The sequence below is a fragment of the Numida meleagris genome, chromosome 1 (genome assembly GCF_002078875.1).
Source record: "Numida meleagris isolate 19003 breed g44 Domestic line chromosome 1, NumMel1.0, whole genome shotgun sequence".
Taxonomy (NCBI): Eukaryota; Metazoa; Chordata; class Aves; order Galliformes; family Numididae; genus Numida; species Numida meleagris.
In genome coordinates, this window is record NC_034409.1 from 152525198 (window position 1) to 152550435 (window position 25238).

General features: G+C 43.0%; 1 protein-coding gene across 2 annotated transcripts; it reads right to left on the reverse strand.

Moving 5' to 3' along the window:
• ACOD1 (aconitate decarboxylase 1) lies at positions 17-25238 on the reverse strand. Of its 2 annotated transcripts, none has more exons than XM_021417173.1 (5): positions 24912-25238; positions 5262-5423; positions 4080-4169; positions 3393-3598; positions 17-2578 (listed from the first exon to the last, which is right to left on the reverse strand). In XM_021417173.1, exons 2-5 carry the CDS (start codon positions 5337-5339, stop codon positions 1624-1626), a joined length of 1329 nt encoding a protein of 442 aa, XP_021272848.1. In that variant the 5' UTR covers positions 5340-5423; positions 24912-25238; the 3' UTR covers positions 17-1623. The 2 variants fall into 2 exon arrangements, with proteins under 2 accessions (XP_021272848.1, XP_021272847.1); XM_021417172.1 differs by lacking the exon at positions 24912-25238 and adding an exon at positions 7530-11236.

The following is a 25238-nucleotide window of genomic DNA, read 5'->3' on the forward strand; positions in this document are numbered from 1 at the left end:
CAAATTTCTCCTCTTTGTTTTACCTTTAACATAGAAAACATGCGTTGGAAGTGTGTTTATTATTTTATTTTTATAAATCCAAATGTATCAGTCATAGTAAGATAATGTAGTCACCTTCCTCATTCAGTGGGGTTTTATCACATCACTACTCAGTAACTTACATTTGAGATCACCCAGGTATAATTACAGATGACGTGGCTGGAATGTCTTTGTGTCTCTATGTATATCTTCAGCATAGAAGAAAGTAATTCAGTTTTACTTTCTAATCAAAAGGGATAAAGAAAAAAAAGTTTTTTTTTTTTTTTTCCTGCAAGACCAACCAATGGACTTGTGAAATTTTTGGAGCCCCCAGATAAACTAACGTTATAAACCAAGAGTCAGAGGCTTAAGATTGGATTAATACTTCACATGTGGAAAATAGACAACTTTCGTTCTAATAAATGAAATAATTTGGGGTTTATTTCCTAAAATTAGTTACCTTTATTCTGTGATTTTAGTTTTTGTAGGTACCTTTTTATGCATCTTAGGACAAGTGGCAAGACTCGAGGGAACAGATTTAGTTGTGAAGATGAGGTGACTGTCCCTGTGGATACTTGGTGGTCTCAGCATATGAAGTGTTTTGATACATACAGCTCTCAGTCTATCGTAACTACTGTGCTGGAGCCCATGCTTTGCACTGTCTGCAGTAATCTAAGCATGGCATCCCTGATTGGTGCGGGATGGTTGTGAAAGCAGAAAGACAGCACTGTAGTAAACAGCATAAACTCAGCATAGCAGAAGCAGAGTGTTTGTTTTAACTTGCAACCATTCACAAGAGCGTAGTATATCTTTTAACAGGACTACAGTTGCATTTATGCAGTCAGAAAACATAGAGGACTGCTGTAACCTATCTCATCTTAAAATGTTTCTTGCCTACCAAGGATAAATACCCCACCGCCTTAGTGCACAGTTCTTTAAAAGTGCCTGGTCATCTCTTTGGCTGCTGCTGGGGAAAGTGGGGCTGAATTTCTTGTTGAGCTGGGGCCTTGTAACTGAAGTGAGAATACTGCAGTAATGAACCCGTACTATTAGGCAGCCAGAAGATAGAGCTGGGAAATAATGCTTTAGGACAAGAAGCATAGGATGTCCCTCGCTCAGCAAGCTGGTGCCAGAAAGCCAGTCCTGATATTGAAGCCTGATGTGCTGCAGTGTCAAGTGCTGCTACTCTGTTTGGTGTGTTCCTTTTAGCACAAACACCAAAGCTCTGGTGCAGCAGGTGGCCTCTTCAGTAAAGCTATATAGCTAAATGTACAGAAATACACAGGTAAAGGCTTCAATTTTCTGGACTCATAGCAATGTTTCTCACAGATAGCATTTCCAAGCTCCTCCAGAATTTGTATTTCCTTTATGAAGTGGTTAAGCTGAAGTAGACCGTGCAGACTTCTTTTGGCAGAAGAGGGAAATTTTTTGTGCAGCATGCTGGCAGTACTCTACCTTTAGCGGTATAAACATAGAAAGATAGCTGAAGTAATCTTCAGCCCTTCTGACTGAACTGTGCATGCTATCTCTAAATTATTTACTCGGTGCTTTGGTTATTAAATAAGAGCTTTTCCTGAATTTTGTTTGCTTTGTGAGTTGGAATGTTCAAAGTAAGTGCAGCTTCTCTGGAAGTACTCTAGCTGACTGTCCTGACAAAAACATACTTAATACAGAACAGTCCTCTACTTTTTCCAGATTGTACACGGTCTCTATAATGCCTTCTATGGCTTCTGCGGGGAGGACTTCAGAAGCGTTGGACTGAAATTTTTTCTCCAAGTCCTCCTTTGTCAGAGGTTTCCTCCAGTGTCCATAGAACGTGTCGCAGCGGTCGCTAATCGTGCTCCCATCCCGAAGCACAACAGTCACTTCGCAATAAAGACTCTCGAAGCTGGGTTTGTTATCAGAAGGGTGCTCTAGCTGTGTTTTGTAGAGGAGCTCCCGTAAGGCTGGCCGGTGAATGTTCTCACTGGCGAAGGACTGGACGGACATGGTGCCATCCAGCAAAGCAGAGCAGGCAACAAACTGGAAGGAGTGTCGAGCTTCGTGTTCTGAGTTAGGGCTGGGTCTGTTCACGTATTTGACCTCTGGGACTTTTACAATAACTTTCTCAATTTTATCAAGGAGAAGCAAGTTGTCACTGTTTTTGACAAGCTTCCTCCTTACAGAAGACGCTGCATCAGCCACCCAGTGTGTTCCAAGATGAGCAGGGAAGCGTTTGATGGCCACATCTTGCTGGTCCAACAGCCAGGGATAGGACTGCAAGGTTGGCAGAGTCTGTGGGTTGTAATCTGTATAAAAGGCACCTATCCCTGACTCCATGTCCAAGATCTGGTTGTTTCCTTGAAGACCCCGTGATGCTAAGGAAGCCGCTTCCAGTCCATGCTTGGCAGCATTGCCAATGTGGAGGGGTTTCGTTTGAGTTGCTGCGTTAGCCAGTGGGGCACCTGCATAGGAGGCAGCAATAGCCAAGGTGTTTTTACATTTCATCTGGTTAAGAGCTAGCAGTTTTGCGCAAGCTGCTGCACTCCCCATTGTACCAACCACTGTTGGTGGGTGAAACCTGCAAAAAAAAAATCTCTTCATTACTATAGTTCAGAAAGTTACGCGGATTCGCTATACACACAAGCTTCAATTTCCCTTTACTGCTGTGGATTGGACTGTAAGAAACATGCATTCAGATTTCACCTGTAGTCCTAATGGGAGAAACTGCTGCTTTTCCCCAGGAACAAGTCAAACTGGAAAAGCACCTCTCTTAATAGGGCCTCCCCAGAAAGCAACTGAAAAGCTAGAACTGCTCATCGTTCAAGGTATACAGGAACAGAATAATGGCAAAAGTATTACAGTTTTTACTTGTCTCAAAATTATACATACTGGAGGATGCATGTTTTGTTATTCTGAACCAGTTTTGCAAAACCAGTAGAAGGAAAACACAGAAAATAGCAAGGAGACATCCAGTCCATCCTGTGCTTCAAGAGTATTTCCCCTAAACACACCCGTCTCCTTTGGCTCTTCTCTGAACCCAGTACAGTCGACTCCAGTCTGCTGAGAACAAGCAAGGGAGGAGTGGTCGTCCTTGTCCTTGAGAGCTTGAGACCTGTGCTGTACAGCGTTGCCCTTTTGCTGCTGCTTTAGTTAATAGAGAGATCATCAGCACTGTCTTGTAAGCTGATAGATGCTCTCAAAAAGAAATCTACTTGCCAAGCAGTAAGGAGTTATGTAAACGTACTTATGTTTAAGATTCACTTGAAGCTTTTCTAAATTGCTGGACAAAGAACAGAAAATACAATTACCTGTGCCATTTGTAATTTGACTGGCATTTAATTAAATACATTAACAGATCCACTGAACTTACTACTAGAAGTATTTTTACGTACCTTTTAGGAATATTCCTGGCTTCGCTGGAAAAGCGTAACAACCTGCCTTGCACTTCAATTCCCACATTGAAAGCTAAGAGCAGGTCAAGGCCTGAGATTTTTTTCTTCTGAGGAAAGGCCTCAGAGAGAGCAATCACAGCAGGGAGCACGGCCCCAGATGGGTGCGTGGCGGGATGCCATGTGTCATCAAAATCCATTGAGTGCACCTAACAGAAAGAGACGCCTTGATTTGTCATCAGAAATAAACTCTGACTTGGCAAGATTGGCTCAATCAAATGAAAATACTGTAGCTGGTGTAAAAAAAGGCTGAAGAACTAGATTTTCCTTAAAATCTAAGAAAGCAAAACTTAAAAGGTCTTTCTTCTAAGTCCTTTGCTAGATGCTAGAGCATCTCTTTGTTATGCAGTTGCTGTAGCCAGGCTGCAACAAACTGTAGAGTTCTGACCTATAAAATCAGTCCCAAGACTCAGATTAAAGCTAAGGGATGCAGATATTTATTATACCTTGAGCCTGGTCTAAATTAGGAAGAAAGCTGAAGCACATTAGGAGAACAGAGTAATAAAGTTTTGTAGGAGGCTTCAGGCACCAGAAAAAAAGTAAACTAAGTTTTTAGGAGCATTCTGTTCTTTGGAGTGAAAATGAAATCAATTAGTGTGATTTAAGAGCAAGTAAAAGAGCATCGCTTACAGCCACTCCATTCACAAAAGCTGCATACAGAGGAGGCAGTCGGAAATCCAAGTGGCCCCAGATGGTGCTGGATATATCTGAGCTGTAGATCTGGAACAAATTGACATCAATTAATTCAAAATCCTGAACCCAAGGATAAATGTAAGCTGAGATCAGATCCTACCCACTTGAGACCCAACTGTTTCCTTTCATAGGAAAAATAGCCTTCTATTGGAAAGTATGAAAAGAAACTGTTTCTTGTTGACTCCTGTCAAGGGCCTTTCCCACCCAAACAGATCACAGAGGCAGGCCAACACCATGGACCTAACAATTCATTACCTTCCCAAAACCTCTGGCCATTGGTGTCCCTCCTCACCGCTCATTAGCATTTCCTCAGAGTTGCCATTGTTTCATTGGGAAGATCTCCAGGTAAAGGTTATGTTTTTTAACATTTTAGTAGACTGTGGGTAAATGATACATGGCCTCCTGATGCTAGTACCCCCATGCCCTAAATGGCACTGCTCCTGTCCTTTTGATGTGCAGATCTTTTAGCCAACAAAGAGATCTTTATGAAATTAAATAAAAGGGCCTAACTCCCGCCGATTGGGAATGGGGATATCTGTGCAAGGAATCTTATTGGCACAGTGTTCTGTAGCCCGAATCCAGCTAGCCAGGTATTACCAATAAAACAGAGAGCTAAACTCCCCCTCACTGATGCGAGCCCATGTTGGATAGGTTCTCCTTGAGGTCAAGTATTCCTTTAATTTAAGGAGAACAGGACTGGAGGAGAAACACCAATGTACCCCAGATGGCAGTTATGTTACATGGACTGGAAATAATCTGATACTAATTTTTCATCCATGTAACCATCCTTTATGCTGGAAAGTCCAGTGCTAGGTAATATTTGCTATGCTGATGCGTTTAATGAAATCTCATAGGTGAAAGAAAGGAAGAGGTTTGTAATTAACTGTGTTCTGCTTGTGCCTGGCAGTCTTAGCGTACAGTCTGTTACACAGACCTTTGCCCATCCAGAGTTAGAAGTAACTCGAGCAATTTTTCCTATCTCCAGTGGGAAGAACACAATGTCTTTATTTCCATCTCCAAAAGATTTTCACCATTCTAGATTCCCCTTATAGCCTATATTTTCCTTTGCTTTTCTTGTAGGTAAACCTTAGCATATGCTGTGAATACCAAGCCTCTTACCTTGCTGTACTGTTTGACTTTCTGGCACACCTCAGTGCTGGTACCCAGAAGTCCTACTCCAAGGGTATCCAGAATCATTCGCTTGCTTCTCTGGATGACTTGATCTGTCAGATGGTTTGTACTCAAACCATGAATCACGTTGGCAAAGTTTCCTGTAATCGTCTGAGACAGGAAAAAAAAATATATTAGATGTTCTTCTTTCTTTTTTCCTTCAGTCTAGGGTTAGCTGGCCATTTTTGTCACCCTGTCCCCGCTTACATGAATTGCATCAGCAAAATCAGAATTCTTCCTTTTTTTATTCCCAGAAATGCTATGTTGTTATTTATATTTTGGTTTCACTTTCTCTGGTGTCTTTATCTGTTCTCTATTTCTGCTGCTTCCTGCATAAGTACTTGAAGCTAAGTACTGCAGGTGTTGTAACTTTGCAAGATGTATATATACGTGTGTGTGCATGTGCGACACACACATGCACACACACGTATATATACATCTTGCAAAGTATGTGTATGCACACAAACATACACATAGATGCATATACATATAAAGAAACACAAACAAAAGCCACCAGGCTTTCCGTAGCACCTTTTCATTGCAACTGAAATCAGTGGGAATGTGGTAGTACAGGCCAGTGCAGCCACTAGCACTCAAGGCAGCAATATTTAACCTCCCTGAGAAGCGGAATCCCTATCCCAAGTTTTGCTGAGCTTGAGGTTCAGTGGGAGATGGGACTTGGCAGTCCTATCTTGCACCTGCCTGCTTCCATTGAACTCCATCTCAGCTACAGTTCCAGCTTTTCTACAAAGCAAGATCACAGAATCATAGAATCAAAGAATCGTTTGAGTTGGAACTGACTTTTAAAGGTCATCCAGTCCAACTCTCCTGCAACAAACAGGGTCACCTACAGATCCATCAGGTAGGGTTGCTCAGAACCCCCGTCCAGCCTGACTTTGAATGTCTCCAGGGATGGGGCATCCACCACCTCTCTGTGCAACCTGTTTCAGTTCCCTTATTGTAAAAAACATCTCATCTCCAGTCTAAACCTCCCCTCTTTTACTTTGAAACCATTTCCCCTTGTCCTGTTGCCACAAACCCTGCTAAAGAGTCTGTCCCCTTCTTTCTTACTGCCCCCCTTTAGATACTGAAAGACAGCTCTCAGGTCTCCCTGGAGCCTTCTCTTTCTCTTTGGGAGTGAACAGCCCCAGTTCTCTCAGCCTGTCCTCGTAGGAGAGGTGTTCCATCCCTTGGATCGTTTCTGTGACCCTCCTCTGGACGTGCTCCAACAGGTCCATGTCTTTCCCATACATAGGACTGCACATCTGGAGAACTTACCTCTCACCTCTCTGAAAAACAGTGACTTGTTTCTGCCTCCTGATGATCTGATAATTGTATTTCTAATTTCCTTTGCTTTCTCTTTGAGCACTAACCCACTATGGAAACACAGGCTGCTTCTTTTTGATTGCAGCTGTTAGCTGCTGTAATATCTCTACTAGAAACTTTATTTATTTGGAAATTGCCTCTTTCCATTTACCTTCATCCTTCCCCTTCTCCTGCTTCCCTGCACATATCCAGATACTGTGATAATACTCTTCTTGGCCTTCATTTTGCTAAGCCAAATAAACCAAACTGTGGTGCTCTCTCCTTTGTAATACAGGCTCACCCCTACTATGCTAGCAGCTTTTCATTGTGTCTTTCCAATTGAATTTCTCTCTTCTGGCAATTGTGACCAGAACTGTACCAGACCTGACAGCAGTCTTTCAGTATCTAAAGGGGGGCAGTAAGAAGGAAGGCAACAGACTCTTCAGTGGGGCCTGTTGCAATAGGACAAGGGGTCATGTTTTCAAACCAAAAGAGGGAAAGATTTATACTAGATATAATGAAAAAAAAATTACAGTAAGGGTAGTGAAGAACTGGAACAGGTTGCCAAGAGAGGTGGTGGATGTCCCATCCCTGGAGACATTCAAGGTCAGGCTGGACGGGGCTCTGAGCAACCTGGTGGAGCTGTAGACTTCCCAGCTCACTGCAGGGGAATTGGACTCGATGACCTTTAAGGGTTTCCTCCAACTCAAATGATTCTGAAGTTATTTCAGGTGGGTTCTCAGTGAGCTCTGCACGAAAGCATTAAGACCACCTCTAGGACCACAGGACACTTAAAGCAGGTGAACCACGCATCCCACAGCGTGATGCACAGCCACTGAAACATGTACAAGTGAGGATACAAATACTTAAACAGAAAAGTTCATCTTATAGTGCAAAGAAATGAGACAGTACCTTTGCCCACATCTCGGAGGGATGCTGTGTAGTCCCGAGGAGAAGCAGAGAACCAGTGATAGCCAGGAGCAAGGGAAATCACTCCTTCACTACTTTTATACACGTGTATGGGGTGGAGGGATGCAGACTAAGCCTGTTCTCTTGTTCATCTTGTCCCACCCATTTCCTCCTCTGCCTGGAAATGTTCCTTTTTCTTCATTTTCAACTTTTCTCTGACTAACTGTGGTATAAACTGCTGGCACATGTGCAACAGGACTTTACCAGTCATATTTGCATGTCATGTGTAAACTGATAGATTACCATATATTGAGTACAGTGCCTTACATTTGGGAGCACGAAGAGAAGAGGAAAAAGCAACATAAAATGGGGCACCTCCTGGATTAGGGAACAAAGTAGCAAATCTTTTCAGCGTTGCAGTCTCACACTTCAGTACCTAAAACTTACTTGGAGGAGCCTCAGTCTTTTGAGTTCCACCTCAAATCCTTTTGTAAAGCTTTCTCCAACTCCTGAGTGCTCTCAGACAGAGAAAAGCATGGATCTATGGATGAAGTTTAACATTGATTGGAGTGGATCATACACTACAGAAAGGCATAGTCCTGTTCTGGGTTGCACCCTGTCCCCGCTCCTGTCCCTGGAAATGTAGTTCTCCCTATGCCAGCTGTGAAGCTCAGCAGACTCATTTTGGAATCCAGCCTCTCACCTAAGCCAGTCCAGGGATTCTCAGTTGTCAGGCAAAACTGTTCAATTGCCTCAGAACTGCAAAATGAAATCTAGCAGCACAAGCAGAGGGAGAGAGGGGTAGGGCTAGCAGTATTCTGTGAGTTCTCGGGAGGGCACAGGCATGGAAGAAGAGATGGGAAGAGTTCAGTTGTTCCTCAGCCAGCTCCAGCTGAGACATCTGCCTATTTTGCCTACATCTGACTCTGGATGTCATCTTCAGGTGCCTTACTTGAGGCTGAAAATTGAAGCAGATGACAAAGTGCCTGAAGTGAAAGAAACAGCATTGTGTCTGCTTGCAGATGTAGCCAAAGAGCCTGGGGCCCAAGGCTCCAAACACCCAGCCCCACAGACATTACTGACTAACGTGCACCATGCGTGGACTCCATTTAAAACTGTGGTCCTATCTTTCTTTTAAACATGAGCAGCTGTTCAGCATGGCTAATAAACCTCTTCCCACACACACTTCTCTGTGAGTATACCACAGTATCCTCACTCATGCATGCATGACCTATGTCTACATGAAACATCCCAGCAGCTTTGCCTGGTTCCCGGTTGAGATGTGCACTTTGGCCAAATCCTGACCCTATAAGGAAACGGAACCTATGGGTACCTCAGTGCTTTTTCCCTGCCCCGTCATTTCCACACTAAGGGAAACCTCAGAGGTAGCATGGATATGCTGAAAAATTATCTTTGCCCTTGATATTGGAGCATAATAATCTACTGAGCTAATGATACTGCTCATATTGACAAGGTTGGCAACAGTTACAAAGGTTAACAGGAACTAATGCTATGAGACTAAAAAAGGAAAGATTTTACTTTTCTCTTTTGTTCTCCCAGCTCACTCTTCCTTCCTGGAAAAGAGAAAGAGATACCTAAATCTTGATGTAACGGAATCACTTGGCAGGGACCTCCAGAGGCCATCCACTCTAACACCATCCTCAGCAGGGCCACCCAGAGCAGGGTGCCCAGGGCTATGTCCAGTAGGGTTTTGAAGATCTCCAAGGATGGAGGCTCCACAACCTCTCTGGACACTGCACAGTAGTGTTTGACTACCATAAAATATTAAATAAAAGATATTCAAATCCTCAAGTCAGTCCTCTTTCAGTCATCTTTTTCCTTTACGTTTGAGATATCATTTACAGTCCCATTCTGTTTCTCATTTTCCTTCTCCTTTGAGAAGGAGTGAGAATGAAGTGAATTTTGAGCATCTCCTTGGCCCACTGACGCTACTAATTGTATTTAGGAATTTTCCTAACAATTCTGGACCTTTTGCACTTCCCCTGACAACTCCAGCAGAGGGAACTGTGAATACAGCTGAGCAGATGAAAAATATGAGAAAACTGTGCCGCAACATAACTCCTGAGTGCACTAATTTATTACTCTAATGACTAAAGCCCACAGTCAAGACTGGAGCATAAAAGGCTCATAACCCTTTCAGTCTCTGGAAGGATAGTGCAATGCAAGCCTGTAGGACCGCATCCTCTGCCATTAACTCACTGTGTCTCAAAGCAAGGCATATACAACAGCTTCCAGCTTCCAGTATTTTATTGCCCCCCAACACTTAGAAACACCTTTTATGGGAAAGAAGTGCAGAGGCCCAGCTGGGTTTTGTCCCTTGCCAAAGCACAAAAGTGAATTCATGGGAGCCAGAACTATGTGCTTTGCAATGCAATTTGCTGTCCCACGCTGCTGGCTGAACTTAGATACATGGCCACTTCCTTCCTTCTCTGCAGTATGAATTGTCCAATACATTGCCATAATAACATCAGTATTTGTAGGGACTGAACTGAGGTATTATAAGAAAGTGACTGGTTGTTTTTTTGTTGTTGTTAGGGTTTTTTGTTTTTTTTTTAAGAGGAAGTGAAAATGTGAACACACAGAATTAAATTGCTTGGGAGACTAATTTTCAAAATGGTACCTCTAAGTCAGTAGCCTGAAAGGGAAAGGAAAGCAGTATGGTTATCACTGCAGGGGAAAAAGGCATCTATACAAAGTCCTGTACCTCCATAGGAGAATTTGCAGGGGTCTAAATGGAAGAAGGTTGAAAATGACTGACTGAGAGCTTGGCACAGGCTGTCTGCTTCTGACAAAGGGAATCTGCTCCTTGCCTCTTCTTTGACACAATGCTCATGGTTCAGCAATTTGGGCACAAAAATTATCAACTAGCAAGCACGATGGAAAGACAAAATACGTTCATCAAAATGCCATTTGTAACATTGTGCACAGGTACAGTAATGAGCTGTGTTGATTACAGAAATCAGCTTCAGAAAGCTAGTGTCCCACAGGCACATTATCTCCTGCTGACATCACATTTTTAAGCCATTTTTTTCTTCCTTTTGCCTCCAGTTATTTTAGGCTAAACTCTGCCCACACCTGCATTCTGTATACTTGCAAATGAAAGCAGAATCTGGCCTCAGTAATACGCTCCTTTTGTCCTAAAGAAAAATATTTTAAAAATGACCTTATATGCAGGCCAGGCTTCCTGTCCTCTAATGCAGTTTTTAAGATGTAACTTCATTCATGAGCTGCACTAACATGAGAAAATGGGAGACAGGTGCCAACGTGTTTGTTTACAGAGCCCCTGCTGTTCTTAACGATCTTTGCAGACACCTTGTAATTGCAGGACCTGGGCCTGAGTAGTGTCCCCTCCATAGAGATAGATCTAAGTACAGCAAATAAGTGAGAATTTTGTTAGAAGCAGAATCTCACCTGGTATAGATGGCTTGATCTAGAACCTGTGAAGAGCCATACAGATACAACTTTTGGGATCCTGTAATTCTGCCCCTCTATCATTATGCCCTCCGTGCCTCCTTCTGCCCAGCCCCCCTTCCTGCACTCACTGCAGCAGCAGACAGTGCTCCAGGCAGCCTGCCAGTGCAGCAACAATACACAGCACAAGAAATGGGCAGCAATTGCATCAGAAAACATATAATTCTGGAAATTTCCAGCCTATAGCAGTTCTCTTATTCACATACTTGCGCAACTAGTGACAACTGCAATTAAATCTCAGGCAAGTTACAACATCCTTGTTTCTTTTTTTTCTCTTTTTTTTTTAAACTTCCCACAGCAAATCTTGGAAGTTCCAGACTGTATTCTGGTAAAGGTTGCTAGAAGTCAGTGCACCAGGTCTACAATACATTGTTCTTCTCTCCTTCCAAAATTAGTGGTGTTACTTCTAAAGACAAGTCCACGCAGTCCATCTAAGCTTGTATGTGTTGATTTGCGTGCATGCATTTTTAGACAGCAATTCCATTCCATGTAGGTTTTTGTTCAACACAGATCAATCATGAACAGGGCTCAGATCACTCCACTAATAAGCAAAACCCTATCTGAAGATAAAGAATGTATCAAACAATTAGGCAAGTCTGTTTGATGCTATTTACGGAGCAGTGTGAGGGGACCTAAATTATAATAACATGAGAAGACACTGCACATGCACGAAATTTCTGTTGACCCTCTATAGATTTTATGTCATACAATCACAGAATCATAGAATATCATAAGCTGGAAGGGATCCAAAGGATTGAATTCTGCTCTTGGCTCCACACAGTAATACCCAAAATACAAACTCTACCTCTGCGAACACTGTCCAAATGCTCCTTGAACTCTGGCAGCTCAGTGCCATGACCACTGCCCTGGGGAGCCTGTTCCAGTGCCGGACCACCCTCTGGTGAAGAACTTTTTCCTGACACCCAACCTGCCCCTCCCCTGACAGCTCCATGACGCTCCCTCGGGCCCTGTCGCGGTCATCAGAGAGCAGAGCTCAGTGCTGCCCTCCGCTCCCTGTGAGGCGCTGCAGCCGCCATGAGGCCTCCCCTCAGCTCCTCGGCTCTGGGCTAAACACACCAAGGGACTTCAGCTGCTTCTCATGCATCTTCCCCTCCAGACCATTCAGCATCTTTGTAGCCCTCCTTTGGACAATCTCTAATAGTTTTACGTCCTTCTTTCACTCCGGCACCCAACCCTGCCTCTAGTGCTGGAGGTGAGGCCACTCAGCGCAGAGCAGAGCGGGACAGCCCCTCCCCTCACTCAGTGTCAGCGCTGGGCTTGGTGCACCTCAGGGTATGGTTGGCCCTTTGGGCTGTCAGGGCACACTGCTGGCTCATATTCAGCTTGTCATCAACCTGAACCCCCAGATCCCTTTCTGCAGGCTGCTCTCCAGGTCCCACCCGTACTGTACTCTTTACCTGTAATACCAGTGCTGATAGCAATGCAAGAGGCTACAATATACTTGGGTGCTTCTAGATGGCAGCTCAGAAGTTCAGGAGAAAGAGGTGTACGGGAGGGTGACAGACCCAGGCCCATGTGAACTCTGCTGCTAAACTATGGTACCCCTCTGCTGGCTGGAGCACCACCACTTCTTGCCAGGTTTCCACAGCCAGGCTTCCACAGCTTTCCCTCATCCTACTGTAGCTTCCCACCCCATTTCCTAAAGAAACGAGGTTACCACAGCTAGCAGCAGATTGTTGTAGGGTTTCCATATGGCGTGGTTTCTAGTTTGAGTAACAGCCCTGGGTGTAGATTCCATAGGCTTTTCCTATGTGTGTGGACTTTGCAACAACTTTTCTTTGTTGATGACTGTGGCAGCCTGGGGCAGACTGTATCACACACGGTTTCCTTAATCAAAGAACAGTCAATGATTGTCGGTATTGAAAGGCGAAAACACAACCAGCTATTACTGCAGGACTTGTGTCATTTAGGGAGGTGATACAACCTGACTAATATAAATTCAGGGTCTGATTAGCAGAAACCAAATTAGTGTGAATGCACGCAGGCATGTGGCAAATTCAGTTAAAAATTCTGGTAGTGCAAATGAGGCTTTAGTCACTATGCTAAACTGCTGCATCCTACATAGAAAGGAGCCCAGTAAAGAGGCCTTCCTAATCGTTTCAGAGCATACTCATTCACAGCAAGCCTGCGGTGGCAGTCCAGGGAGAAGCATTAATTACCAGATGTAAGACCTTCTCTGCATTTAAGTTATTGCTCAGGGATTTTGAACCCCCTAGAAAAGTGACCCAGACACCATAAAAAACTTTTGTCTGCACACGAAGGGCTAAAATAACACCTGAAGTATACACAGCAAAAACAGAATGAATGATAAAACACTTGCTTCAAACGAAATAGGCTTTGGGTGAGAAATCCACCTGATTTTATGGGAATCAATCATTTATCTGTCAGCAGCTGTGGAAGCACTCGTAACAGGTACTGGGATATGCTGCGTGTGTTGGCAGTTATTCCTCCAGCTTTCACTGCAGATGCTTTCTCCACTCCTACCCACTCAGACTCTCATAAACACAGACCCTCTGACAGGATTTAAACACATGTTGCTGGATGTTTGTGTGGCTACATGAACAGAGCTCAAATCACTCCACTAACAAGCAGAATCCTTGTTGCTGATGTATTGCTCATCATATGTCACATGTCTTTTTTTTCTTCCTTTTTTTTTTTTTTTTTGCTGGACTACATCATCTGCTCAGGCAATGTGCTCTCACTGAGGTCCCAGAGGCAGCTCAGGTATCCTAGGAGCTACACTCATCTTTCTGTCCTTTAGCATCTTGTGGTCTTTCAGGACACTACAGTAAGCAGACAAAAACTCTTTTTCCTCATCCGTGTTTATACACAGTTAAAGTATGTATTTTCCATCACTGGTAGATTTCAAAAATGCCAAAAATATTGCAGAACAGCTTAAATTACACATTAAATGTGGCAGTCTGTGACTTACGGTGTAATTATAAAACATGACATGGCAGTTATTAGTTGTGAGATTAAGTATTACATGTCTCAGACCATAAAACACACTGGAGAATTTCTAACTGACTGTGTATTTATCTCTAAAAAGAAAATGAGCATAATTTCATCTACATTTCTAAAATGGGGAAGTAGCTGCAGAAAAATGAAGAAAGTTTATTTTTGAAGACGAGCTGTAAATACATAAAGCATTTATTACACTTTTTAATTGAACATTTAAACAGAAGCTAACAATTTGATTTTAATCGGTCCTTTTTTACATAAGTGCATTTGAAGAATCTTGTTTTTTAGAATTTATAACACTACTCTCCCCCCACATTAGTCATCTTTGGCATAGTAGATTAAGACAGATGCAGGAAGCATTAAAAGTCAAAGAAAATAACTACTTCCACAAAATGAAAGGAATGACTCCATAATCTCTGATCGTCTGTGTTGACTCTTAAGAAGTAACAGAGGTCAAAATTATTCATATACAAGTGGTACCTACTGTCAGATGTAGTGGAGGAGTTCAACAAATATTTTCTGTCTTTGTCCCGCCTCACAGTATTTGATGTCCCTCCTCATGTGCGCTTACCTTATTGACTTTGATAACTGTTCTGAATGGCACAATGGCAGCACCGTGAGTTTGGTTTTAATAAGCACGTAAAATAATCTTATTCTGCCTTTCTACAATTAGGTTTCCCAATTTCTGCAGTCTGGCTGTTTCCATTCTTTATCAAATTGAGCAGTTTTGAAGTCTGTTTTGACGTCTACGTTTTCTTCTGGGATACTTTTTGCTTTTTGATTTGAAACAAATCAAAAGAAGACAAGAAAAAGTACAAGAAAAGCAGGCAGCTGCCTTGGGTGGCAACTCTGAATGGGCAGTTTGCCTAAGTTGCCTATGAATTAAAAGAGGGTTTTTTAAGCCTGATCTACCCATCCCTGCCTTCTGCTTCCGCGTTCCTCCGCTATGGCTGCTGCTGCTGCCAAAGGAAGGTCTCATTAGGAGGAACAGGGTGGTTGATGCTATGAAGTTGTTTTCCCTGCTGCTTCCTGGTATCTCATCCTACTACCCAGACACTGGAAATGTGCTTTACATCAACACTGCTTGTGCTGCTGAGAAGCTGAATAAACCACTGCTGTTTGGGAAGGATGAAGTTGTGTGAGCTTTTCGTATCTCCCTCAGCATCAGCTGGCTGAGATGGGAGATGTGCCTCTGCTCAAGAGACCCTCCCTAACCTAAAGGGCAACTGCTCCAGATTCCTAGTGTTTTGTAAGGAGCCGGTGCTCTGGTGTATGAGGTAACAGCCTCTGAGTTCTTTGACAGAGGTGTAACCAGTTTGCTCAGTGAGCATCTGCAGCAGAGTCAAAATTGGTACCCAGTCCAGAGCACAGCCCACACCCCCCACTGCAGTCTGCATGAAGTTTGTGGTTACTGTGCACGTGGGTGAGGCTGGCTGCCCTACATGTCTCCCAGAACTTGAGTTATATGGTTTTTTGTCTACCAGTGCTGGTGGCATTTGGTTTGCTTCTTTCTGATCCTCTGGAGCAATTCAAAATATGGGGCTGGGTCAAAAGTCTGGCATATCTGGAGAAGGAACTGCTTGGCAATGGTGGCAACAGATCCTCCTTATGCTGGAGACAGGCTCTGCTGGAACTGCCTCTTGCCTTCTTGGAGGTGTGTGCAAGGACCTAGAGCAGATGAGCCTCATGCTATTTGTCCTCTGTACTCCTTCATTCTGTCAGTGACATCATTTCTGGTCAGAAATGCTGCTTATCTCTTTCAGAAGCAGGAAGAGGCTGACCATGCGAGAGACTTTTCCTCCTGGGGGCTTGATGCAACATTGGAACTAACTGTGTTGATGAATGCTCTTGAGATGTGCCTGAGAAGAAAAACCCCAAACCAAACAAAAAATCCCAAGCAGAATTCTTTCATAGAATCATAGAACCATTTGAGTTGGAAGGGACTCTTAAAGGTCATCTAGTCCAACTCCCCTACAATGAACAGGGACACCTACAGCTACATCAGGTTGCTCAGAGCCCTGTCCAGCCTGATCTTGAATGTCTTCAGGGATGGAACATCCACCATGTCTCTGGGCAACCTGTTCCAGTGCCTCACCACCTTTATTGTAAAAAATGTGTTATATCTAGTATAAATCTTTACCTCTTTTGGTTTGAAAGCATTTCCCCTTGTCCTATCACCACAGACCCTGCTCAAAAGTCTGTCCCCTTCTTTCTTATTGCCCCCCTTAGATACTGAAAGGCAGCTCCCAGGTCTCCCTGGAGCCTTCTCTTCTCTTTGGAGCTGAACAGTCCCAGCTCTCTCAGCCTGTCCTTGTAGGGGAAATTTTCCATCCCTTGGATCATTTTTGTGGCCCTCCTCTGGATGTTCTTCAGTAGGTCCATGTCTCTCTCATACTGAGGACTCCACATCTGCACATGGTACTCCAGGCGAGGCCTCACCAGCACAGAGTAGAGGGGCAGGATCACCTCCCTCGACCTGCTGACCACACTGTTTTGGATGCAGCACAGGGTACAGTTGGCTTTCTGGGCCGCAAGGGCACATTGCTTGTGTATGTCCATCTTCCCTCAACTCCTACTTTCACAGGGCAGATGAGGAGTGGAGTTTCAGGAACATTTGAGAGAAAAAAGGTGCAGGAATGAAGGTGGAAATTGATTTGGAAAACTTGATTCAGGGCTGTGCCAAAGATATGGCCAGACCTCAAGAAATCCCTGTAAGGACTTGGAAAGAGGAGCTTCAAAAATTTGCTGTATTCTCATAAGCAGGTTGGCAGTATATAAAGGTAAGTGTGGCTCCTTCCTTGGTGTCAGCACCTTACCAAGAAGCCTGTAGTGAGAGACCAGACATGAAGGCCCCATCATCCACATAATCTCTGAGCCTGAAGGGCAGTGAACCTAGAACCTGCCCCTAGGTCTCTGCTGCTCCTGTACTCTGAGTGGCTTCTCAGGACAGACTGCATAGGATGGACAGAAAAGCCCAGCAATTCTTCCCTTCAGAACAGGCATTTCTGACTTTCTTCATCGTGTCTCTTCCATCTGGCTGCTCCAGTAGCATTGACTTCATCTGGGTAGCACAAGGTTTTTAGCCAGTATGACTTGTTGAAACAGCTGACCTCCCTGTGGCAGACTGCTTCATCGTGTTCATTACAGCAGATCTGTGGGCTTCAGGTCATCCCCCCCTTAAGTTGCCAGAAAAGGATCCCAGAGAGATGAAAAGACTGCTTTGCAGCATGCTCTATTAGCACTGCAACAGCAAGGCACCAGTGCTCTGCCAAGGAAAAGTGCAAGAATGTGTCAGGGCTGTGGGCTGAGGTACACTGGGTTCCTCCTAGAGGACCGGAGCAAGCTGGCTCATACCAGACAGAATCTGGCTGAACAGGACAGAGTAACTCACAGGTTAACCAGTCTGCACATGGGTTCAGCTAAACCATCAGGAAGGAGTCATTAGGAACGCAGCCTTCTTCGCTGTGGGTTTCATCCACAGCAGACACACTAGCACAGACTCCAACCTCAAAATTGTTTAAACAAGCAGTGAGATTAAAAAAAATGGATATACTTGGGACCCTTACTGTTTTAACTTTACTGTTTCTGTATCCTCAGGCTTCACATTTGCTTCATTTTTACAATGATAAAATAAACTATTACAGTAAAGCCTTCTCATTTGACTGTATGGCTTCAGATGGTGACAGCTTTAAATTAAAAAAAAAAAATTCTTCGAGATTCTGGATAGTGTTGAGAGAACTATATGAATATCAATCAATAGCGAACCCATGCTGGGAAGTATAAATTATTTACAAATATCTAAAAGACATAATACAGCAAATCTTAGCATCTCATTCCTACAGATTGCCAAAAGAATACATGCATGAAGCCAGTAACTCCCAGAGTTTACGTTACATTGAAGACAGAATGCGAATCTGTCACATATCTATTCTCAGTGTAGCTCTGTGTATGCACATGGCAAGGGCTCTTAGAGGAAATGATGTTCTCCAACTAGAGAAATACTTGACTGAGTTTCTGCTGGAATGTCCAAAGTTAAAATTAAACATGATGAGAAGGCCACATGAGCAGTGACTACACAGGGGAGGGTGGAGATCAGAAGGACCTTCCTTAAACTGAAAAAGCACGGCACAGGATGACACATTTGTTTTTATCCATTTATCTTGAAAGCACAATTATTATACATGTAGACAAAGTCACAGTAATGACACTCACAAATTAGGCATGAAAAACCAGGAAGAGGAGCATATGAGCAACCACAAATCTTCTTAAACTTCCTGATGAATTCTTGTTTTATGTGGGGAAAAAAAAAGAAAACAAAAAGCTATAATACAGGAAGTGTATTGGGTACTCAAACATTAAAATAGCCAGCATAAGAATAGCGTTGAATTCCCTTCATTGTAATCAACTCTGCTGATGTCTGCCAGGATTAGTCCAAGGTTTCTTATCTTGCCTTGGTGAAGAGGTGGGTTGGAAGTTGATCTCTTGAGATTCATTCTATCCTTTCATTTTTCTAACTTTAAGATTTGTAGAGTTCACTCATCCTGCCTAAACTGACCTTTCACTGAACTTGATACTACTTGAAATAATGGCTTTAACAAAAACAGGGTCAGCTTCTTATCTGATATTGGGTTGGATATCTGGAAAAGATTCTTCTCAGGAACAGGCTCCCCAGGGCAGTGGCCACAGCACTGAGCTGTCAGAGCTCAAGAAGCATCTGGACAATGGTCTCAGTCTTATTCTTGGGTGGAGCCAGGAACTGGACTCGATGATCCTTATGGGTCCCTTCCAACTTGGAATTTTCTATGATTCTATGATTCTAATACTGCTATTTGACTAATATTTTGTTGAAGACTAGAGAAACATCTGTGAGTATAATGTATACAGACACACTGCTCATTATATGCTTTGTATTCTGGAAATCCTCCTGGATTAGCATAGCTAGTCTCTAGATACTCCATAAAAATAAGGCCATGAGCGTAAGTCATACTTTAGAGATGATTCCCAAGTTTATGACTGTGACTGCAAAGGATTGCAACACTCACAAGTACTTGCTCAAGCATGATGGAAATTCAGTTGCAAACACGGAAAGTAGGGTCATGACCTGGGAAATTTGTACACTGAGATAAACAAATTCATTAACATATCAGAAGAAAAGTGTAATGCCTAGTTATTTTTGTTGAAGTATAAGTGATATTCATATTCAAATTACAAAAGTATAAAACTGGAATTAAAAATGAAGCAAAGAAACATGCCATATTCAGGCTTTTTTCTTTTTGCAAATTTTTATAAATGACAGGTTGCAAAATCAATGAATTGGCTTTACAGAAATACTGAAATTCACCTGACCTTCTGTTTCCTCAGAGTCAATAAATACCATTATTAATAATGCCATCTAGTGAGGTAAACAAACTAAACATCATATCTCTCCTATATCTTTAATGCACTAAAGTTCTGGGAAAAGCTTTGTAGGAAGAATCTAACAACAACAAAATTGTACAAGCTTTTAATATGAAAATATTCCAGTTACTTTAATTTATATATATTCAGCTAAAGAACTAGAGAAAACAGTTCAAATGCAACAAGTCTGTGGATTCATCTAGACTTTACAGGTGAGGGATCAAGCTAAGAAGTATGCTCTGCTGAGCAGCTTTTCAACTCTTTGAAAGCCCTGTCAAGTGGAGAGGATCAATAATTAGGGAGCGTGTGTAACCTCTTCAAAGAGATCCGAGTGCAGCACTTGCTGTATAATCATGCCCACCATGTCGATGCCACGGCCTCACGTGGGAGATCCCACCCTGGGACACGAAGCTGCCATCCTCGGTTTGAGGAGCGGGCAGCTTTCTTCTTTGAGAAGCCCTGCTACCTTTGAAGCTCAGATCTACTTGTTCTAATGGGACTGATTAGAGAGGGAAAGGAAACTTCAAAAGTCTTCACTGCCTCTGTGAACTAACTAGGCAGAAGGCTGTGCTGACAACCGCTTGTGACATGTACCATCATTTATTTTTTCCCTTGGCCCTCATTCTGCCCCTTAACATTAGCATCTTCTTTCTGTTTGTGTGTGAGAATGCTGCAGTTTGCATATACATCACAGAAGAATCAGTTCCTCCACCTGATGAGGGACTCCCATATGTTTCTCCCTGTTGAGCTTCACTTTTCTTTTTGCTCTGAGGTTCCGCTGTCAGTCACATATGTTAAAGCCACTGTGATCCTGATTCAGCAGTGACACTTGGTCATGACTGCCTGACTGACAAGAGGCATATGGTTAATTCTACGGGAAGGATAAAGAAACCTGATACATGGAGTACGAATGAACATAGTGCTAACAGAAAACCCTGAGCAGGGGTCTGCAACTCCTCTAAGCCTATGTGGATAGGGATGTGGAGGGTGTTAATTAATTTCTTGTCATTCAGTTAACACTGATCTGTGCTGATGCCTTCTCTTCCCCCATTGCTGGATGCAGTTCATCTACTTTGTGTGTCCAAAGCAAGATCATGCACCAGCACTCTACCCTCTGTCTTGATGCTGACACTATAGCTTTCCATTTCCTTTTTGCACTTCCGTCTGCCCTTACCGGAGGAATGACTTCCTCTGCTGATTTACCAAAATACCATTTCTCATCCAAACCTCTTCTGAAAAATGCAGTTCACCAGACAACCTTACTTAAATAAATAAATTTTAAAATTAATCTTACAGGTAACTTTCAAGTGTTTCTCGTTTACAGCAGTGTCTTTTCAGAGTGTAATGCTAAAAGGTCAGGGATTTTCTTTATTTTGGTGACACAGTGTCAAATAGAATACCCATCAGGTAACTCAGATGTCCCATTTAAGGAGTCCAAACTAAAGACAAAACCAAATGCATATTTAAATAAGATGACAGAAGTGCTCTGGTGACTGTGTAGGCATCTAGGTTTAGCTGGTCTTGGAACAGCTGACCTCAGTGACTCACATCTCATCTTATCAAAGAAAAAAATATTTCACTTATTCTCCCAGTTTCTAGATTGGCCTTCTGTCTTACTTCCATTGAACTCCAGAGGCGTACTTCATCCTTTATGCAAAGCCTCTCAGGACGACAGACTTAGGCCCAGGCTACTCAGACTTTTTACTGCATTTGGATTTGTCTTGGTTATTCAAAATGTGGCCCAAAAAAATGGGGAAAAGAGAAAAAAGAAAAAGATAACTTCTTAATTGAGAACCTCATCGCAATCATCACAGAGACTTGGTATTGTAGCTCCCTCCCACCACATGTTTGCAATAAGCTGGATCCTTTCCCCAGAGTTCTAGAACAAACTGAGGAAGCTGCTGTCATCATGTCCCTGCTCCCTTCCTCCTCCATCTCACGCTTTGCTGGTGGCAAAACAGAAAAGGGTAAAGAGGAGGTGAGCTTTGGTTTTGGACCCATGAATATCTACATTGCTTAATTTTCCTCTTGTTTTGGCTCTGCTTTGAAGCACTTCTGTCAGCTCTCTCTGCAAGACAACTGGTCCTCGAGCTGTAAGCAGACTGGACATGAGGCAGCCAGTGCCACTTGGCCTCAAAGCCACAGGCTGCAAGCAGAGCTTGTGGGGCTGGAGAAGATGAGGCAAGGCAGGCACCCTGACTGCTGCCTTCCTGGCAGCCTTCTAGTCACTTGGTGAGCCATTATTGTATTCAGTCTTTGTTCTTGTCCACGACCCTGCTGCTGTACTGACTGCTGAGAGAAGAGATGAAATAAAGGCGACTGCCAATTAACCAAGTGATTCTGGAACAATTTCCAGAACAAGTTTTTACTTGCATAAAAGTGGTAACATTTTTTTTAAGCTCTATAAACAGATGGTGACTTCTCCTCTCAGTGAGGGCTGCCAACAGCATCAGTAAGTATACACAGATCATCAGACAGATAAATCTTGGGTTAAAAATCCAAGTAATAAAGAGTCGCACTCCTTGCTACATATGCTGGAGCCAACACTATAAATAAGACTGGGAGGAATTTCACACAGAGAACGATGCTATTCAGAATCAGTGGAGGATAAGTTCCCACCACCCTGATGAGTTGGCACTGCCTGTAAACAAAAGCGCCTCTGCTTGGAGAACGCACGCCTCACGAAATGGCTTCCTTCAGCTGCGGCACCGCGGAGCCCCAAAGCTGCGAGCAGAGGCAGCACCGCCACCTGCTGCTCCCCAGGACACGGGTCTCACTTCCTTCAGGGGAACAGCAGTTTAGGTGCTTAAAGTCGGTATTTACTACGATAGTGCATTTACTGTAAATTAATTAAAAAGTAAAATTTAATAATTAAAAAAAAATAAAGGCAACTGTCAACTTTGCAAAACATAAGGGGATAAAATAAGCTGTAATTACTGTGCTGTCACAGCTTCAAAAATACAAACAAGCCATCTTGCCACTTGTTTCACAGCTTAATCACATCTTTTGGTGCCGTTATCGTTGTCTGGTTCAATTGAAGGAGTTTCATTAGCAATTTAGTGATACTGCAGGCAATCAGCATCTCACCAGATCAAGGCTTTATATTAACAATACTGTCCTTAATTAAAGGTATTATGGGCAATGGCAGAGTAATAATACAAAGAATAAAACAGAGGAAGTCCAGATGAAAACCATGCTAAAACAAATGCAGGTGCCCTACAGTAGGACCCACAGGTAGGTGTTCAGACAGGTCTTGAGTATCTCCATAGAAGGTGACTCCACAACCTCTCTGGGCAACCAGTTCTGGTGCTCTGGCACCAGAAGTTCTGCACCTTCTTATGGAACTTCCTATGCTACCCTTCAGTCTTCAAGCACCTCTTCCATTGACCAAGACCTTTCGAAGATGATAGAGGGTGGTTCAGCAATCACCTTTGCCAGCTCCCTCAGCACTCATGGATGCATCCCGTTGGGGCCCGCGGATTTGTGTGTGTTGATTTTGACTAGATGCTCTCTGACCATCTCCTCCCGAAGCCTAGGGAAGCCTTCCATTCCCCAGTCTCTCCCTCTTATCTCCAGGGTCTAGGATTCCTGAGGGGCAAATCCTAGCAGAAACCTCAGAAAATTTTGCCTCTGAGTTGAGAGGGGCCCAAAACGTCAACTTTCATGTTTGTATTTGCACATGGATTCCACTAGGAAAGATCTGCAAGATTTTGTTTTAGAACAATTCTTCTTTGTGCTAGATTCTAAAGAAAACAGCTTTTCCCATTAGTCAGAACACTCGACACGCAGTGTAGCATTACAACTTGTTCATACTTTCTCTTCCAATGCTTTGAATCGGGATCATCCTTGCTTGGCAAGTCAAGCTGCCTACGGCTTATCTACTCAGTGTGTGTTAATGCTGCTCTGTAAGCCCATTCATCTGTCCCTGACAAGGTCCTTGATCCTAAGTCATTCAAGCACATGAACCTGAGCCCTTCTCTACCACTGTCTTTTGCCATTCTTTTTTTAATGTTTGGAAACTCTTCAGAATGTCAAAGAAATGTCGACTGACCCAAGTGCTCCCTCCCTCTTTTGATGCAAATTCAAACAGTTTAGCTTATAGCACCGAGTGGAGCTTATAGAATGAGAGTGGAGCAGAAGAGTGTTTTGGCAGACAGACACGATTCTCAGCCATATGATAGCACTGCCTCCTGAGCAGTCTGATGCCTAATGTATCTTGGCCGAGCCATCTTTGACCACATCCTGATCTGGCTGCACCAGGCCAGCAGGCTGCTATGCCAAAGCACTGTGAGCATCCTCAGAGTCCTGAGGATTAAATTAATATGAATGTTAACACAAATCAGAACAGTAAACATGATGTGCTCCCAGCCTAGCTAAAACACATGACAGAAAAAAAATATATCAAGAAATCTTCTAAATATAAGGAGGGTTAGTAGGCTGCTATGAAATTAAAACTTAACAAGCATGGAAAGTTTATGTTAAGAGAAAATTATTCAGGGGTAAGCTAGGACATATTTCTTTATTTGAGCAGTGTTGGCAAACAAAAATATCCAGACTTCATGTGCACTTACCAGTATATTGCTTGTTTCTCCAATACAGCAGCTCTAAAGAGCACAAAATTACCTACTGTCTAACTAGCTCAGGTGATAGAAGTTTGTGCTTCAGAAGCAGGGATTAACAAATTACATTAGCTATCCTTCCTGTGCAGTGATTTTCCAGAAATGATATGGATGGGTTTATGATTTGCATAGTAACAAAGGTTGAGATAGTCAAAGATAAGGGAAAGATTTAGCCAAACAGCTCCAATTAAAATAAGCGGGAAACGTGTGGCTAAGACCTCCAGTTAGCATTGTGTCCAACCAAGAATCTCCTCATTGCCACAAAGATTCTTGAAGAACCTAGTATTTGTGCTTCAGATAGTCAGAATATAATACAGACGAGGAGATGGTTACATTCTTCAAGAAAACCCAAAATAAGATACAGAACAGGTGAGCGGAACAAGTCAGCTGTTAGCCCAAGGTGATGTGATCTGTGATCTGTAAGGTCTAAATGCTTGGTAAGCTTACTGACAATACCTGACTGAGATTAGTAAACCAACTTTTTCTTCATAGAGAAAGTAAAGTATGAAAGTATTTTTGCTCAGTGGATAGAAAAAAAAAGGGGGGGGTTATGCAAAAGAAAAAATATTCTGGTAAGCAGCAGAAAAATAGGTTGTGGCCATGCAATCAATTTTACAGCATATCCGTCACTATAGCAGGTATATATGAGATTACCTTGGAGCTTCCCAACCCGTATGCTAAAGGTATCACTAGAATGTATCCAGCTCACTTCTGAAGAGCTCCTATGGGTAACGGTTACTATCACTAAATGCAGTTACTGGTATTTTTCCTTTGTATAGCTAACACAAGACCATTCTCACTCCAGTCCTCTGCTCCTCCAGCCCTAACCCCTCTTTTGGGTGTGTGATGCATACTTAATTTCGCACTGTTACATTATTTGTCCTCTTGTACTTACAGAGTACTTAGGGCCGTATGTAAGCGTCTCCTACGGCTTCCGAAACATTTTTTTTCCACTGCGAAATGAAAAGAATAAAAACAAAATACAAAACAAATAAATATATTCACTTTGGCTGATGGAAACAACGTACCAGTACAGTAAAAGCAATAAGGTAAAATATGTGGAAAAAGGAAACAGAACATAACTTATTAGTGAATCTACTGTTGTCAAAAGGCAGTGACCCAAACATCACCTTTTTCTCATTACAAGTCAAGGGGACAGCCACATCAGCCTTGATCTGAGGACAGAGACTGAGAGATCAAGAAGAGAGATTCCATGCATAGG

What these genes read in the sequence shown, in the direction of transcription:
- ACOD1 (XM_021417172.1), bottom strand. An exon ending in AAGTCAAACAGTACAGCAAG is followed by an intron (nt 4,170 to 5,261) that starts GTAAGAGGCTTG and finishes AATTTGTTCCAG; the next exon opens with ATCTACAGCTCAGATATATC. An exon ending in CTTTTGTGAATGGAGTGGCT is followed by an intron (nt 3,599 to 4,079) that starts GTAAGCGATGCT and finishes TCTTTCTGTTAG; the next exon opens with GTGCACTCAATGGATTTTGA.